Source organism: Eulemur rufifrons, chromosome 1 (genome assembly GCF_041146395.1).
Source record: "Eulemur rufifrons isolate Redbay chromosome 1, OSU_ERuf_1, whole genome shotgun sequence".
Classification (NCBI taxonomy): domain Eukaryota; kingdom Metazoa; phylum Chordata; class Mammalia; order Primates; family Lemuridae; genus Eulemur; species Eulemur rufifrons.
The window spans coordinates 102,932,139-102,946,963 of NC_090983.1; the positions used below are offsets into that span (position 1 = coordinate 102,932,139).

General features: G+C 63.0%; 2 protein-coding genes across 2 annotated transcripts; both read right to left on the reverse strand.

Annotated features, from left to right (window-relative positions):
- Positions 1-1,495: 1,495 nt before the first annotated feature.
- On the reverse strand, positions 1,496-11,808 carry LOC138387073 (rho guanine nucleotide exchange factor 4). The gene is made up of 10 exons (XM_069473958.1): positions 11,514-11,808; positions 8,485-8,664; positions 7,471-7,647; positions 7,219-7,398; positions 6,144-6,376; positions 5,666-5,795; positions 4,102-4,233; positions 3,151-3,394; positions 2,197-2,274; positions 1,496-1,647 (listed from the first exon to the last, which is right to left on the reverse strand). The coding sequence occupies exons 2-10, from the start codon at positions 8,608-8,610 to the stop codon at positions 1,496-1,498; spliced, it is 1,452 nt and encodes a 483-aa protein (XP_069330059.1). The 5' UTR covers positions 8,611-8,664; positions 11,514-11,808.
- SMIM39 (small integral membrane protein 39) lies at positions 11,550-11,720 on the reverse strand. Its single transcript, XM_069473969.1, has one exon. It carries the CDS (start codon positions 11,718-11,720, stop codon positions 11,550-11,552), a length of 171 nt encoding a protein of 56 aa, XP_069330070.1.
- Positions 11,809-14,825: the final 3,017 nt, after the last annotated feature.

A 14,825-nucleotide genomic window follows, 5' to 3' on the forward strand; every position in this document is an offset into this window, starting at 1 on the left:
GGAGATTGTCTGGAGATTTGGGAAGAAGGCCATTGTGGCCTTCAGCCCCAGTGACCTTGACAGTGCTGAAGCATGGTGGAGGCAGTGGGCTGGGGGGACTATTTCCCACAGGCAGGGCAGGGAGGGGAGCAGCTTCCTGCTCCTCTTCTGGCTTCTGTGGCCAAGGTCCTCCTGGGAAGACATTCTTCCTCATTTCACTGAGGAGGATGCTGAAGCCCAGAGATGACGGATCTGTCCCCAAACTCACACGGGCCAACTCTAGCTAAACAGCCCAGGAGTAGTGGGAGGGGGCTTCTGGGCCCTGGGTGTGGGGAGGGCAGACGCAGCTGTATGCCCCCTGCACGGGCCCTGGCCCTCCTCTCCTCCTCTGCTGAGCCCCCACGCCCCTCTGGAGGCTGCTGGGCTCATTCCTCCTCTTTTGGGAGAGGCCTAGGGCAGAGACAGGTAAGGGGCGTGTAGAAGAGGAAACGCACACACACCAACAGAAAACTGGCTGGCAGTCGGGTTACTTTTCATAAGTTTCTTTATGAAATTAAATGTGGTTTCTGGCTTGGAGAAGGTATAGTGCAAGAATGTCCATGCTACTGAATCTTGTGGCCTCCGCCCCGACACACTGGGCGGGCGCCCCTTGGCGGATGGGGCACCCTCCGTGTGCCCACTGCCGGGGGGGCTGGGCCGGTCCTTGATGCTGGGCCACAGAATTCAGTCCTTATGGCTTCTCACGCTCAGTAGGGTAAGGCAATCTTTCTGTGTCACTAACAAGAATCAGTTATTTTTCTCCATTGTTAGAAAAACAAGACGACAAAATCCAAACAAGAAAAACAAGAACCAGGTGGCTGAGGAGGTACCCCACAGCTACAGGTGGGCCGGTACACACCCCGACCGTGTGCGCAGCTGACTCTACGGGCTTGTTCTTTCCACTACAGACACACATCACAAGTGAAGAGGGTGTCCAGCGGCCAGCAGTGTCTAGAGAGGGGCCGGAAGGCAGAAGGGTGGGCTCTGGGCCAAACATTGGGGCACAGAATTCCTGGTTCCCACCCTCTGAGCTCACAAGCTGCCTGGAGCCACTGGCTGGGCTGGGGCTGGCGGCCCAATAGGAGAACTGGAGGGCAGAGGTGCACATGGCAAAGAGTCAGTCACTCCTGCGCAGAGAAGATGGGAGAAGGGAAGACGAGCTTTCCAAAGAGCATCCATGGTAGTCAGCCCGGTCGCTGGCTCTGAGCGGTGGTTCCCAGGTGCAGGGGTAGCGGGGCCCTGTCTCTCCGAGGTGGCCGCCTCGCTGTTCCAGCAGCAGTGAAAAAACCAAGAATGGAAGCGCAGACCTGGCAGGTTGCGAGTCCTGGTGGCATGAGCAGCAACTCCCTTGCTCAGCCCTGATCATTTCCAGGTTGCAGAACAGGCAGGGAAGGGCCAGATGGAGTGGGCCTCAGGGAGGAAAAGCTGGGGACCGCTGGCGGGCAAGGCCACCAAGAGCTGTAGGTGGGGTGCTGGCTCACTTGCGGAAGGGGGCCAGCCGGCTGATGCTGTGCCAGAAGGTGGACGGCTTCCGCCTGGGCTCTGCCAGCACCAAGACCTGCGGCTGGGGCCGGCTGCTGGGCAGTGCCGGGTGCTTCTGGCGCGTCAGATAGCAGGGCCGGCCAACAGCTGGGCAGGGAGAAACAGCAGGGGTCATGGGTGCCCAGGGCGGAGCAGCAGCCCCTGCTGTCGGGCTAGCATGGGGCGGTCCCAGGGCTCTGCCTCAGACCACCCAGGGGAGGCAGCTTAGCCACACAGGACTTGGCCCTGGAGGGCTGCCTGAGACCGGAAGCCTCCGGCCTGGGCCTGGCCAGAAGCGGGGAGCCCTGGGCCTGTGCAGGGGCCGCGCTGTTGCAGGGCCTTGGCCCCAGCCATAGACACGGAGAGATCAGCTCAGCTCCTCCCCTCCCAGGCAGCTGTGAGGGTGTCGTCACGGGAGGCAAGAACTGTCGTGGTGGTGCCCTCTCTGGTGGGGGGCCAGGACTTGAGAGCAAAAACATCAGCTGTATCATCGCCGGGTGCCCCTTATCACCAGCCTTTAGGAACAAAGCCTGCAGAGGGCAGTGGGCCCCTCTGAGGACCCACGTGGCTGTCGTGCTGGCTTCACTTGGGGTCAGAGAAGGGAACGTGATCAAGGCGGGGCAGGCGGCTGAGGAGGCGGGACTGCTGTCCACTTACCCTTGGGCTTCCCGGTGGCCTGCTGCTTGCTGGCGTTCAGCATGGCCTGCTTCCTCTGCAGCTCGGTGATGGAGAAGCCTAGGGGCAGGGGGACGCACGTGAGAACCTGCCCCATCCTCCCCCCGCCCACATTTCTCCTCAGGCTCGCGCTGTGCTCCCTGGCCCCAGGCGCGGTCCTCTCTGCACACCTGCACCTCCCACAGTGCCTGGGGTCCCATCACACCTCAGGGACTGGGTCCTAGCCACAGCAGGGACCGTCCCCCATCCTGTGCAGTCGGCCTGCCTTGGCCAACCAGAGCAGAGGAGACGCCCTGGTGCCCCATCTGGTGGCCCTGGCAGAGAACGAGCTCCCCGAACCCCCCCTGTGCCCGCCCATCTCACCTGGCCCCCATGCCCCACCCCCACCTGCCCGGTGTCTAGCGCCCTTTCTCTCCACTGCGGTGGGGGCTCTTTCCCGGACCAAGAGCCAACCTGGTCGCTGCCAAGGATAATGCCTGGGGACTGTGAACAGGAGGGGGATGCAGCAGGGAGACACCTGCTCACATGGGGTGCGGAGGCTTCCGAAGCCACTACCCACCTCCCACTCCGGTGCTCTCCCAGGGCTTGTGCTTGCTGGAAAGGGCCCCCAGGTCCCAGCACCCGGGCACTGAGCGGACGGCCCCTGCCCTGTGGAGTGCGCGCACGTGCCCCACATGCAGGGACGCGTCCCCCACCCAGAGCCAGCAGACCCATCCCCTGGGCACTGAATGCTGAGGAAACAGTCACGGGACACAGGTGATCCTGCCAGTGGGGTGACGAAGGCAGTGCCTTGTGCTCACAACTGGGACAAAGAGGTGCCTTAAGCCTCGCCAGATGCCATCTCAGTTTGGAGGCCGTCCTGACCGTCTGGCAGCAGGTGGGGCAGGAGGGCTGGGTGGGCCATCGGGCGGGGCAAGGCCCGGCAGGGTCTCGCACCTGTCTCCTGGTCCAGCCGCACCTGCTCCCTCTCCCTGGCAAAGGCCTTGAGCCAGCGCTGCTTCTGCTCGGGCTTCCTGGTGCACAGCAGGTGGCTGTCCCCCGTGGTGCCACAGTGCAGCCTGAAGGCGTTCTTGACGCTCACGTGGAGGTCTCTGTCCTTCCCGTCCTCCAGGTCTGCCACCTCCAGGCTGTCCATGTCTAGCCGGCCCTTGTAGTACAGCACGTCCCGGCGGAGCAGGTCCTGCCAGACACCACTCTGAGCCGGCCACCTGACGCTGTCCACAGCCACCCGACCCCTCTGCCAGGCCACAAGAGGGGCTGGTGGCCATGCACCCACCTCCCCAGGTGACCTCCTGAGGTGACCTGCTGCAGCCCAGGACTGCTGAGGCAAGAGTGAGGGCCCTTGCTCCTTCAGTGACAGCTACCGACTAGCCCTAGGTCGGCCCTCTCTCTCAGGTGTGCACGGTCTGGTGGGGACGCAGCCGTGGAAACTAAGGCAGTGGCCCACACTGCCATACAGCAGGTAAGAGCACCAGCGGACAAGGAGGGCTTCGTGGATGTGGGGCCACTGGGCCACATTCTCAAACAGGAGCAGAAGCTGACAGTGCAGAAGAGGCGGGGAGGCAGCTGAAGCAGGGACCTCAGGGTTGGGAAGGGGATGCAGAGATTTGCAGGGAAATGAGAGGTGGCTTGAGGAGCGAGGGGCCAGGTCAGCAAGGAGGGTGGTCTTGACAGCACGGGCCCCCCGTCGGACTGCGAGAGCTGCCTGTGGGCCCTAAACTACCAGGCTCACCTGCAGGGAGCCGCCCTCATCCCAGCCCACAGCCTGGCCAGGGCTCCAGTATGTGTCTGGCAAATGCCTGTCCTCTGGGCAGCCGCTCCCAGCCCTTGGCTTCACTCCTTCTACCTGCTTTATCTGGGCCCATCCAGCTGGCAGAAAACTGTTACCTTCTTACAGTAGATAAGCTGGTGGTCAAAGAGAAAGAACATTCTCTGCTGGCTCTTAGCTTGAGGCTGGGTAACTCGAGTCAGCTCCCCCGAGTAGATGAGTTCCGAGCTCCTGACCAAGAGATCTTCCCCCTGGGGAGACCCAAGGAGAACCCTGAGCTGAGTGCACCCAACCTCAGGCACCACTTCCTGCCGCCCTCACGGGTAGGGGGGTCCCCCGCCAGGCAGGCCCCGGTGGGGGGATGCTCCTCAAGCCCAGGGAAGTCCTCTGAGTCTTGAGGGTGGGGGCCGGCAGGGCCATGCGGGCAGGTCTGCCCTGGGAGTTGCTATCCTTGCAAAACAGGACCCCCCCGCAGCCATCAGCTCCACGTGGCTCTTGAGCACTGGAAATGTGGCCAATCCAGATTGAGATGTGATGTCAGTGAAGACTTAGTGTGAAATAATGAATGTAAACTATTTCATTGATGATATTTTATGTTGATTACAAGTTGAAATGGTATTTTAAACACTGAGTTAAAATATTAAATTAGTTTCACCTATTTGTTTTTTTTTTCCCTTAAGATGGTTACTAGAAAGTATCAGATTCGGTATGTGGCTCACATGATATTTTGTCTGGATAGTGCTGTCCTGGAGAAAAATTAAGGCTGGCTGGAATCGCCTCTGAGGCCAATCTTGAGTTCTAAAGGAGGCCGTCTTCCCAGCAAACTGTGGCAGGACCCGAAGGTCTGTCACCCACCATCTGGCCTTCAGAGTTTTAGACTTAGCCCTGCCCCTCTGGTTCCTCCTTGAAAATGCAAACCACAGCCAGGAGTTGTGGGCAGCGACCCACCGGTTTGGGGTGAGTGAGTCTGCAGGGGTCCTTGGCCCATGTTGCTCAGCCCCACCCCAGGGATTCTCAGTTATGTTGAGGTGAGGCCCAGGAATCTGTCTTTTTACAACGTTCTGTGGTGATGGGTTGATTTTCAGGTCCTTTCTCTTGCAGACAGCTGGTGGAGCGCACGGCAGGCAGCACCAGCACCCGCGTGGGCGGGGAGCCCGCAGGAGCAGTGCTTCAGGGGGAGGCAGATTGGCGGCGTGTGGAGGGGGGACAGGGACACTGCGGTTCTAAGGGCCCTGTTGCCTCAGAAGGCAAGACTGGCAGGTACAAGGGGAACGTGCAAGCCAGGGAAATAGAACCAGGAGGTCGTGCTGTGTGTCAGCCCCACACTCTCTGCTGGGAATCCCGAAAGTGAACGCAAACCCAGGCATCCCACCTGTCTCCTGCAGGCAGGGGAACAGCACTACTGCTGGGGCTCCTCCCAGGCGGGCAGGCGGGCTGCTCACGAGGGCAGAATGGTATCTTACACAGGAAAGAGGCCACCAGGCACCAAAGCCAGCTCTGGGAGGCTGCCCCGAGGGCCTGGCACCTGCACTAAGGGACCACTTTCCCACACCGGCATGTGTTTGCCAGCTCCCAGGAGCACGGCTCCCTGCTTCAGTCCTCCCTAGAGTTTTCTGGGGCAAGTGTGATTTTAAAGCAAGAGGCCAGGACCTTATGGTATTTTCTGGGCCCCCAGGCCCTCACCTCCCAGTCCTCAATGGAGCTCTGCCACTGAGCAATCTTGTCAATGTTTTCAAGTCTCCGTTTCCGTTCATTGATGAGCCGGGCCACATTCTTCATGGCATGCAAAGCAGCTTCGACATCCCTGAAGTCCCTGGGGCAGAACAGAGATGGAGGGCTGCTGCCAGCAGGAGATGGGGCTGTGGGGTCTCCTGCAGCCCCCGTGTGTGCAGCTGCTTTCTCTGGGGCCGTGCCCCTTGGCCACGTCCTCACCCCTGAAATGCACAGCCCCTCTCTGTGCCACAGATGCCAGGCACAGAGCACAGCTTGTATCCTGCTGATAGTCTCCCCCTCTGCAAGGAGAGCTCGTGAGGGCAGGGCTGTTTTCCTGTGTTGCCCCCGTGCCTACAGCAGCGCCCTACACACTGCAGGTGCCCAACAAACCGGCTGCTGGGAGGTGTGCAGAGCCGCGGGCCACCTCCCTGCCTCGGTGCCCTCCTACCTGTGCTGGGGGTGTGTGTACTTGAGCAGCTCGGCCAGCTGCAGAGGGTACTTGCAGATCTTCTGCACCGGGGTCAGCAGGAAGCCATCCAGGGAGATGTCGATCATCTTCTGCAGCAGCCGGCAGGCCTCAAAGAAGTACACGTACTTGCTGAGCTTGGCCAGCCGGGAGAGCTCCACGCAGGCGTTGGGGTGGTTGTTGCAGTACTCGGAGTAGATCTGGAAGTCTGCTTGCTGGGGGAACAGCTGGAGGTTAGGATGGCATCTGCCCGCCCAGGCCACCCAGCCACAAGTCTGGGAAGGGCAAGAGCCTCTGCAGTTCCTTCAGGAGCCGGGCTGGGGGGGGGGGGGGCAGCCCTGTCTACCTACTTCACAGGGCACAGCACATGGAGTCATGCCCAGCAAGGGTAAAGACCTCTGGGAACATGAGTGTGTGCCTGTCCCTGCCGCGTTCCGGCTTTCTCCGCAAGGCCCCCAGCAGATATTCTGGCGTACCCAATGATGTCAGTAAGGAAGGGCTGTCAAGGCCAAAAGCGGGGCTGTGTGGGGGAGACAGACAGCCTTTGCACAACCCCAGGTGACTGCTCCAGGAGACAGATAAAACACGTCCCTTCCCCATCAAGTGAGGCCAGGAGTTCCATCTGGACCAGACCAATCCAGTGGACCTTGGCTGAGTGCAAACTGGCATTCAGAGTGGACACAAGCTATAAATTCCACGTAAATTCCAGTTTGCTCACTGCTTGAGGAACCCCAGAATCTGCTGTGAGCAGCCCTGGGCGCTCAACAGGTGGCTCAGCCCACGGTTGCCCTCCTGTCTGGCCAAAGCAAATCCTTCTGCCCCCAGGAACCTTCCCTGACTGGATCGCCCCCTCAGAAGCAGAGACACTCCTAAAACCGTGCTGAAGTTTGGGCCGCTGCGCAGGTAGAGTGCTGGAGCCCAGCGCACGCAGAGTGTGGAAGCTTCTGGGAACAGAGCGGCCCGCGGCCTGGGCTTGAGCCTGCCGGGCAGCCTCCGAGTGGAGGCGCGGGAGCCAGGGCAGGGAGGGCACAGGGGGCGGCGGGGCCGGGGCGCTCACGTGCTCCAGGAAGCAGGCGCCCAGCTCGCTCAGGTGCGGGCGCTCGCGATTGAACTTCTGCTCCAGGGCCTTCACGAACGCCTTCTGGCACCGGTAGATGTCCTCGATGTTCCCGAAGATGGTGCGCAGCTGCTCCTCGCTGAACATGTCCGCGCGCTTGCGGCACTGCCGGAGGTAGCCCTGGGGGCGGGCGCGGTCAGTCCCCCGTCCCCGCCCTCCCCCTCCCCGGCCCGCCCGCCAGCGGGTCCTCACCTCGCAGATGTCCCGCAGGTGCTTGATGTAGTCCCGCTCGGTGCTGAGGATCTCATTGATGACGTTGGTGCGCATCTGGTCCTTGCTGCTCTGCGCCTCCGCCCCGCAGTCCCCGTCCCCGCCGTCCCCGGGCCGCGGGGCTTCGTCGTCCGCGGGCTCGTCCTGGTTCACCCGCAGCTGCCGGCAACGCGCGGCCGGTCAGCGCCCCGCGCCCCTCCGGCCCGGAAAGCGAGTCTCAGAGGACCCGCGGGATGCACGGGGCGGCTCCCCCCACATCGCCCGCACAGTGCCTGGGCAGACGACCGTGGCGCTGCCAGTGGTCACCGGAAACAATCCGGCCTGCTCCAAAGGCTCTGCGCTCCCCGTCCCCAGACTCGGCCCGTGCTGGGCACAGAACCAGTGCCTGCCCGTACTGGGCCCCACCTGGACCTCGGGGAAAGGCTCGGGGCACAGAACGCACACAGTTTACCCAGGGGGTCCGGGGCAGGAGAAGCACCTGTACGCCAGGCCTGGGCCCCTCGGCCTGACCTTTTGGAGACCAGAACCTGCTTTAAGTGGGATCTGGTGCCCTCCCTGTGATCTCTAGGGCTAATGACTTAACTTATCCGTGCCTCAGTTTCCTCAGGTGTAAGTCGTGGTTCCCACCTCCCAGTGCTGTGTGAGTGTTCGATGAGATGGCCCATGTGGACAGAGTTGTGTGTGGTGGCGGTCCCGGGGGGGAGGGGGTGCACTTCAGTCATTTCTGACCTTTCTGGCCCTGGAGGGCTGGCCGGGGGCTGGGGGTGGGGTGGGAGCAGAGGATGGGGAAGGTGGTGGCTCCGCAGGAGGAGGAGGGCTGTGTTACAGCTCCCTGATGCCCACCCGGCCCGCCCTCGGCACCCGGGCCCAGCATAGCTGCCAGGGAGTGGTCCACGCCCAGCATCTCGACACCAGAGCTGTTTCAGGCTTGGATTTGAGAAGAGCCAGGTGGCTCTTGATGGGCCTGGCCGGGAGAAGCTCAGGCAGGGACCATACCCGCACGAAGCTGGCCGGAAACCACCCCTCGCCGTCAGCGACTCGGCCCCACCACCACTCTCTGTTGGTGGCATCCATCACTTCGATGACATCCCCAGCTTTGAAGCCCAGTTCCTGGTCGTCCATGGTGACATGGTCCCAGAGCGCTTCAGCACAGACCACACTGCCATCGCTGATAAGCTGAGGAGAGAGGCATGGGCAGGTGGGTCAGTGGGGTGGGGCTGCCTGGGCCTCCCTGCTCTCTGTTCCCACACCTTGCAGTCCTGGGAAAGGGGGGATCCTGACTCCTTTACAGAGGAGCCCAGGAGGCTGCCTCCTGGCCAGCCGCGCACCTGCAGTCTGGACTGTGGCGGCCCAGTGATGGAGCCCGATGCAGATCCTGCGAACTAGCCGCAGAAGCTGGTCCTGCCGCTGGGGCGTGGCAGAGCCTGTCGGGCTCTCCTAAGGCAACATTTGAGGGGCTCAAAGGCTGCGGGAGGGAGAGGGGTGGCTCCCCTTGCGGGCTTCTTACCCCACAGACACAATGCCGTGTCATCCAGCTTCCGCATACCTGGCCATCGTGGGAGCTGGGGCTAGTTTGCTGTGGTTTTTTGACGCTTGCAGAACTAGTCTCACGGCACCCCTGTCTGACCCCTCATGCCCCAGATACCAGCACTGGCGGAGCAGTGCCCTTCCTTGGAGTTCTCAGCCCCAAGGCCTAAGATTCTAAGTTTTAATTATTCCAACCTCTTGCACCGTGAGGCACTTGCCCTTCCTCCCAGGCAGCTCTCGCAAATGGAGCCCCGTTTCCCAGTGGGCTGACCCCTGCTTTCCTGTAATGTGGGCTGTTTCTGCTTCATGAATGATGAATGACTCCAGGGGCTTAGGGCAGGAGAGGAGGGTTGGGTTGGGGGCTGCACAGAAGGTGAGGTCCATGCCCCTCCCTGCTGGGACCAGGTGCTGGCTCCAGCTGTCACAGCCGTGGGCCTGGCTAAGTGGTCAAGGATGACCTGGAGCACCACCAGACAGGTCCTTCGCAGTGACCCCTCCTCTGACCTGCCCCACCCCAGGTGAGCCCTCCCTTGGCTGCACTGTGCCTGGGCCTCCCGCTGTGTCCCAGCGTGGGCAGGGCAAGGGCTGCGGCTGGCCACACTGCAGCATGCGAGCCCACTCGGGCTGGGGCCTTTCCTCCAGGGGAGGGTCCGAGCAAGCAAGTTCAGGGAAGGATGAACCACTGGTTCTTCCTCTTCCTGGGGTGAAACCTGCTCCAAACCTGACAAAACCTCTCAGAGTCATCCACAAGCCCTCAGTGTGGAAGCTGCTCAGGGGTTGCAGACTTCTCGAGGCCCCCGCAGGGACCCAGGCACAGGGTTACTCCGGAGGAGCAGCAGGCTTCCACAGGGGACCGTCACACCCACTCCCAGCTACAAAGACCCTCTGCAGGTGGGCCTGGGCTCCCGGATCACAACCTGCTGCTGGCTGCCACACAAAGGACGAGGAGGAGTAGTGGCAAGACCACACGAGAGAGGAGCCAGCCTGCACGTGGGGAGCTGGCACCGCCAGGGGAAAGAAGGAAGCAGACAGGGTGGTGTGCGTAAGCCAGCGCCAATGTGGGCTGCAGGAGAAATGTTCCTGATCTGGAGTCGGACTGCAGGCCGTGAGGACGTGATGCTCAACGCAGCCCTGCTTCCCACCGTTTCCCTTCCCAGGGGGTCCCACCTGATATTAACCAGGTGAGGTGTCTTCCTCTGTCCCCAGATTCCCTCAAATGGGCCCCGAGCAGAGGCTTGGTGCCCCGCCTTCCTTTATGCTCCCAGTTCTTGCAGACAGGTGCGGACGCTACTTAGGTGGTTTCTATATAGCTCCGGGGAAGGTCTCCACGTGGGGCTTCACAGAGAGTCCAAGCCCCACACCCGGCCAGTCACCTGGAAGTCTTGGGGGCTGGGGAGAAGGTGTTAGTTGCCTTTGTCCCTTCCTTGTCCCTGCACCATGCCTGGTGCAGGACGCACCACCCAGACACATGGCCATGAGCAAGTGCTCTGATGTCCTTGTGCCTCCCCCCAATGTCACAATGTCCGCCCTATGGGTCACAAAGCTCCTGTGTGGACCCACAAATAGGAGGTACTCTAATGAGTTAGGAGTGACATTAACTATTTCTGTGTTGTCACCAAGACAAAATGTGGCTCCAAGAGGTCAGAGACAAGATTCATAGACCACGGCAGACGTGCCCCACCTCCACACGGCCCAGCAGCTGCCAGGGTCCGCGCTGGGTGGGTTCCTGGCCGAGGCCCTTACTGGCTCCTGTCTTAGGTGCGGCTGCACCTGGGTGGAGACTCCTGCCGGCAGGCCTGAGGGGTGAGGAGTCCAGGCTACCTCTCTGTGGAGAGCACAGGCTGGCTCTAGGGCACAGGGACATTTATGTGGGGGCCGGCAAGGGCTATTCCCAGTGGAGGGGCAAGTTCAAGACCAAGACAAGCCAAGGGCAGGGGGCAAGATCCCCTCCTGTGCCTCTGCGGTTTTGACAAGTCCCAGGGAGGGCAGTGCTACCTGACAACTCCCACCGCCCTCACGCCCTGCCCCCGGCCCCTGTCACACATGGGGGGCGGGGTTCGGAGTGCCCACTTGCACGCGGCAGCAGGCCTGTCCCTAGAGAGACTGACACCACTTATTTTAAGTCCTAAATGGAGAAAGCAGCTGCAGGTGAGGTGCGCAGGGGTGCCCAGGCATCTCCTGCAGACCTTGCTCAACCCACACAGAGCTGCGTGCACCGTTTCCAGACAACCAGCGCGGCCACAGCTGTACCCGCATCCTCAGTTACACCGAGACACGCCATTTTGGCCACCCTCTTCCCCCCTCACACAGACACACACACACACACACACACACACACGGCACAGAGGACAGACTAAAGGACCCTCTGGCACATGTGCCACCACGCCCCCCAGGGAACCCCCCAGTGAGCACACGGGTGGCAAGAAGGTCTCCCCTCTGCGTCCGGAGCCGAGGCCGTGGGCGACAGCGGCTGCAGTGCCAACGCCGGCGCCACTCACCCCGGCGCGGTGCCCCGCGGCGCCCTGCGCGGCCGCTCAGCGGAAGGCCAGCAGGACTATCAGCACGACGTTGATGAGGACGAGGAACACCAGCACGGCGGGCACCACCACGCGCTGGGCGCCGGGCGGCAGGTTGCAGCGCAGCAGGGCGCGCAGGGCGCTCCCGGGCGCCGTGGGGCCGCGCCGGGGCTGCGGGGCCCTGGCCATGGCGCGGCCTCCCGCTCGGTGCGGGCGGAGATCCAGCCGCGCAGGGCCGGAGCCGGCGGCCCGCAGCCCCGGGGAGGGCGGAGCGCCTGCGCCCGCGGCCCGACTCCTCCCGCACAGCGGCGCGGCGCGCTGCGTCCCCCGGGCCGGCGCCCTGGCAACCAGGCGGGCTGCGCGGGCGGGGCCGGCGTGCGGGCGCGTTAAGGTGCCTCCGAGGGGCCGCGGCGCCCGGCGTGCGCTGCGCTCCGCCCTCCGCCGTGCTGGCCCTGGGACAGCCGGCTGCACGGACGACCACGGGGGCGCGCGGGGATGTCCTGGGACGTCAAAGACAGACCAAGGCCAAAGTGCCTGCCGCCAGCGCCTTGGGGAAGGATGACAGGGCCTCTGATTGCTGACAACGGCTGCCCGCAGCGCCCGCCTCACAGAGTTGAGTGCGGCTCTGCAGGTAATCTGTGCAGGCACAACGTCGCGCAGGAATGCAGGGACGGCGGAGGCAGGATTTGAACCCTGGTCGGACTGACTCACGCTGACCCGGAGCAGCGTTTTATTCCTTTGGAAAAGCAGCTGCTTCTGCCGCTTTAAAAAAAATCCTATGTCGGGTATCCAGGGCTTCCACTGCCTCCACCAGGCAGATCATGCAGCCTTGACCCCGAGGGTTTCAAAGCTCTCGTGCACGAGTCTTGCAGCCTGTCCACAGAAGTCAGTGTCCCTCAGAGATGAGACTGCAGTGGAGAGGGCTGAGCCCACCACCCCGCTCAGGAATGGGCAGAGATCTCTGAGCAACAATCTCAGTGCTCTGACACTTGGGGCAGGAAGAGCCCCTGGAGGGAAGGAGGGGCGCGCAGAGGGCATGTGTGCAGAGGGTGCTCACACATGGGTGGCTTTGTCTCTGTGTGCTCAGCTTCTGTGTGCACCAGCACTACACGCATGCAAGTGTGAGTACACTCGTGAACATCACCATCCTTCTGAGGACTCCAAAGCACAGTGGCTGCCAGGTGTGTGTACACACAGGGCCCCGTGTGTGCATGTAGGTGTGTGGCTACCTATCTGTGTGTGCACGTTCCGGTGCCCGTGTGCAGGCTGGGTCAGGGAAGTGTCTAGACAGGCTGTGCCTCCCTTGCAGCTGAAGGTTCAGCCTAGGCCCATCTGTCCTGCCCAGTTCTTCAAAAGACCCTGGGCTAAAGGTTTGTTCCCTCAAACTCTCAGGAGGTTTGAGGGCAATCAGGAGGCATCTAAAGGCTTCCTGCACCCCCAAATCCCAGCACTCTCTGGTAAGACTGTGATGTGCCTTCTCGTGGGGTATGGCTTGGAACCCGTGCCGGGTGGATGTTTCACTGTGCACCGGTGGTTCCAGAGTGACTGGCCACCCAGGATGGCAGGTGCAGAGGACTGTGTGGCTCCTGGGCACAGTAGGTCTGCAAGCTGGTGGCCAGTGAGGCGCCGAGTGCTCTGGGGTCTATAGCACCCTGTTCAGGGGCAGTGCCGGCACTGGGGGGTATGGGTAAGTCCTTCAGCCCAGGCCCAGTTCTGAGCACAGCCTCTGTCCCCAGCAGAGCAGGACAGCCTGGGGAGGCCTGAGTATAGCAGAAGGACCTCTGACCTGGGCTGGGATGGGGGACTGAGGAGGAGGTCCTCCACCCGGGCGGACGGAATTCCCCAACCTGTGTATCCCAGAGAGCTTGGCATACAGCAGGGGCGACAGTGGCAACAGCTTTCTTGTGTGTGTTTCATGACCAAAAGAGTAACAAAAAAGCTCGAAGGCAAAGGCCTAGGACTTCGAGGGGTTCAAGCTGGATGGCTCCAACCAGGGAGGGGAGTGGCCCCCTAGGCTGGTGGCAGGACTGACATGGAAGCAGAGGGGAGATGTGGGCGTCAGGGGCAGATGAGGGCTGAGCCCCCAGTGCTGTGGCTTTGGAATCCCAGAGGGAAGAGGAAAGGGGCTGCGCGGGGCTGTGCGGGGTTGTGGGGGTCTGTTTAGGGGCTGCGCGGGGGCTGTCGGGGACTGTGCGAGGCTGCACGGGGGCTGTGGGGGGACTGTGCAGGTCTGTGCTGGGCCTGCAGGGGCTGTGCGGGGCTGTGCAGGGCTGTGCAGGGCTATGCGGGCCATGCGGGGGCTGTGGGGGAACTGTGCGGGGCCGTGCGGGGCCATGCGGGGGCTGTGTGGGGCCATGCAGGGGCTGTGCGGGGACTGCGGGGACTGTGCAGGGCTGTGCCGGGGCCGTGCCGGGCTGTGTGGGGCCGTGCAGGGGCTGTGCGGGTACTGCGGGGGCTGTGCGGGGCTGTGCGGGGCCGTGCGGGGCTGTGCGGGGCCGTGCAGGGCCGTGCGGGGGCTGCGTGGGGCCATGCGGGGCCGTGCGGGGGCTGTGCGGGGCTGTGCGGGGCTGTGTGGGGCCGTGCGGGGCCGTGCGGGGACTGTGCAGGGCTGTGCGGGGCCGTGCGGGGCCGTGCGGGGACTGTGCAGGGCTGTGCGGGGCCGTGCGGGGCCATGCGGGGGCTGTGCGGGGACTGCGGAGACTGTGCAGGGCTGTGTGGGGCCGTGCAGGGCTGTGCGGGGACTGCGGAGACTGTGCAGGGCTGTGTGGGGCCGTGCGGGGCTGTGCGGGGCCGTGCGGGGGCTGTGTGGGGCCGTGCAGGGGCTGTGCAGGGACTGCGGGGACTGTGCAGGGCTGTGCGGGGACTGTGCGGGGCTGTGCGGGGCCGTGCGGGGCTGTGCGGGGCTGGCCACCAGGCAACCTTGCAGCCCTGGGCAAACGTGGCGGCAGTGGCTCTGGGAGACTTGGAGCTGCTCCTGCCCGGTCTCACAGCATCTAAACCCCAGTTGTCCAGCCTAGTGAGGGTAACACAAGGCGTGCGGGGCACTGCCAGGCATCGGGCTGCTCCCTGGACCTGGGTGGGGGTGAGGAACTGGAGCCAGGTCAGCACCACAAGAGCTCAGGGAAGACAGAGACACCTGCAGCAAGAGGGTCCGACTGACTTCTCCACGAGGGCCAGCCAAGGACTGACCTTGTGTCCTGCACTTCTGGGTGTCCCTCCCTCCAAGGGCCGGCAGGGGCTCAGGCAGTGAGACTACCTTCTATCCCCGAGCGGCCCTGTGGCCGGCGGGCAGGA

What these genes read in the sequence shown, in the direction of transcription:
- LOC138387073 (XM_069473958.1), bottom strand. Translation starts at nt 8,610, where the DNA reads ATGGACGACCAGGAACTGGGCTTCAAAGCTGGGGATGTCATCGAAGTG. An exon ending in GCGCCTGCTTCCTGGAGCAC is followed by an intron (nt 6,377 to 7,218) that starts GTGAGCGCCCCG and finishes CTGTTCCCCCAG; the next exon opens with CAAGCAGACTTCCAGATCTA. An exon ending in TACACACACCCCCAGCACAG is followed by an intron (nt 5,796 to 6,143) that starts GTAGGAGGGCAC and finishes GTTCTGCCCCAG; the next exon opens with GGACTTCAGGGATGTCGAAG.
- SMIM39 (XM_069473969.1), bottom strand. Translation starts at nt 11,720, where the DNA reads ATGGCCAGGGCCCCGCAGCCCCGGCGCGGCCCCACGGCGCCCGGGAGC.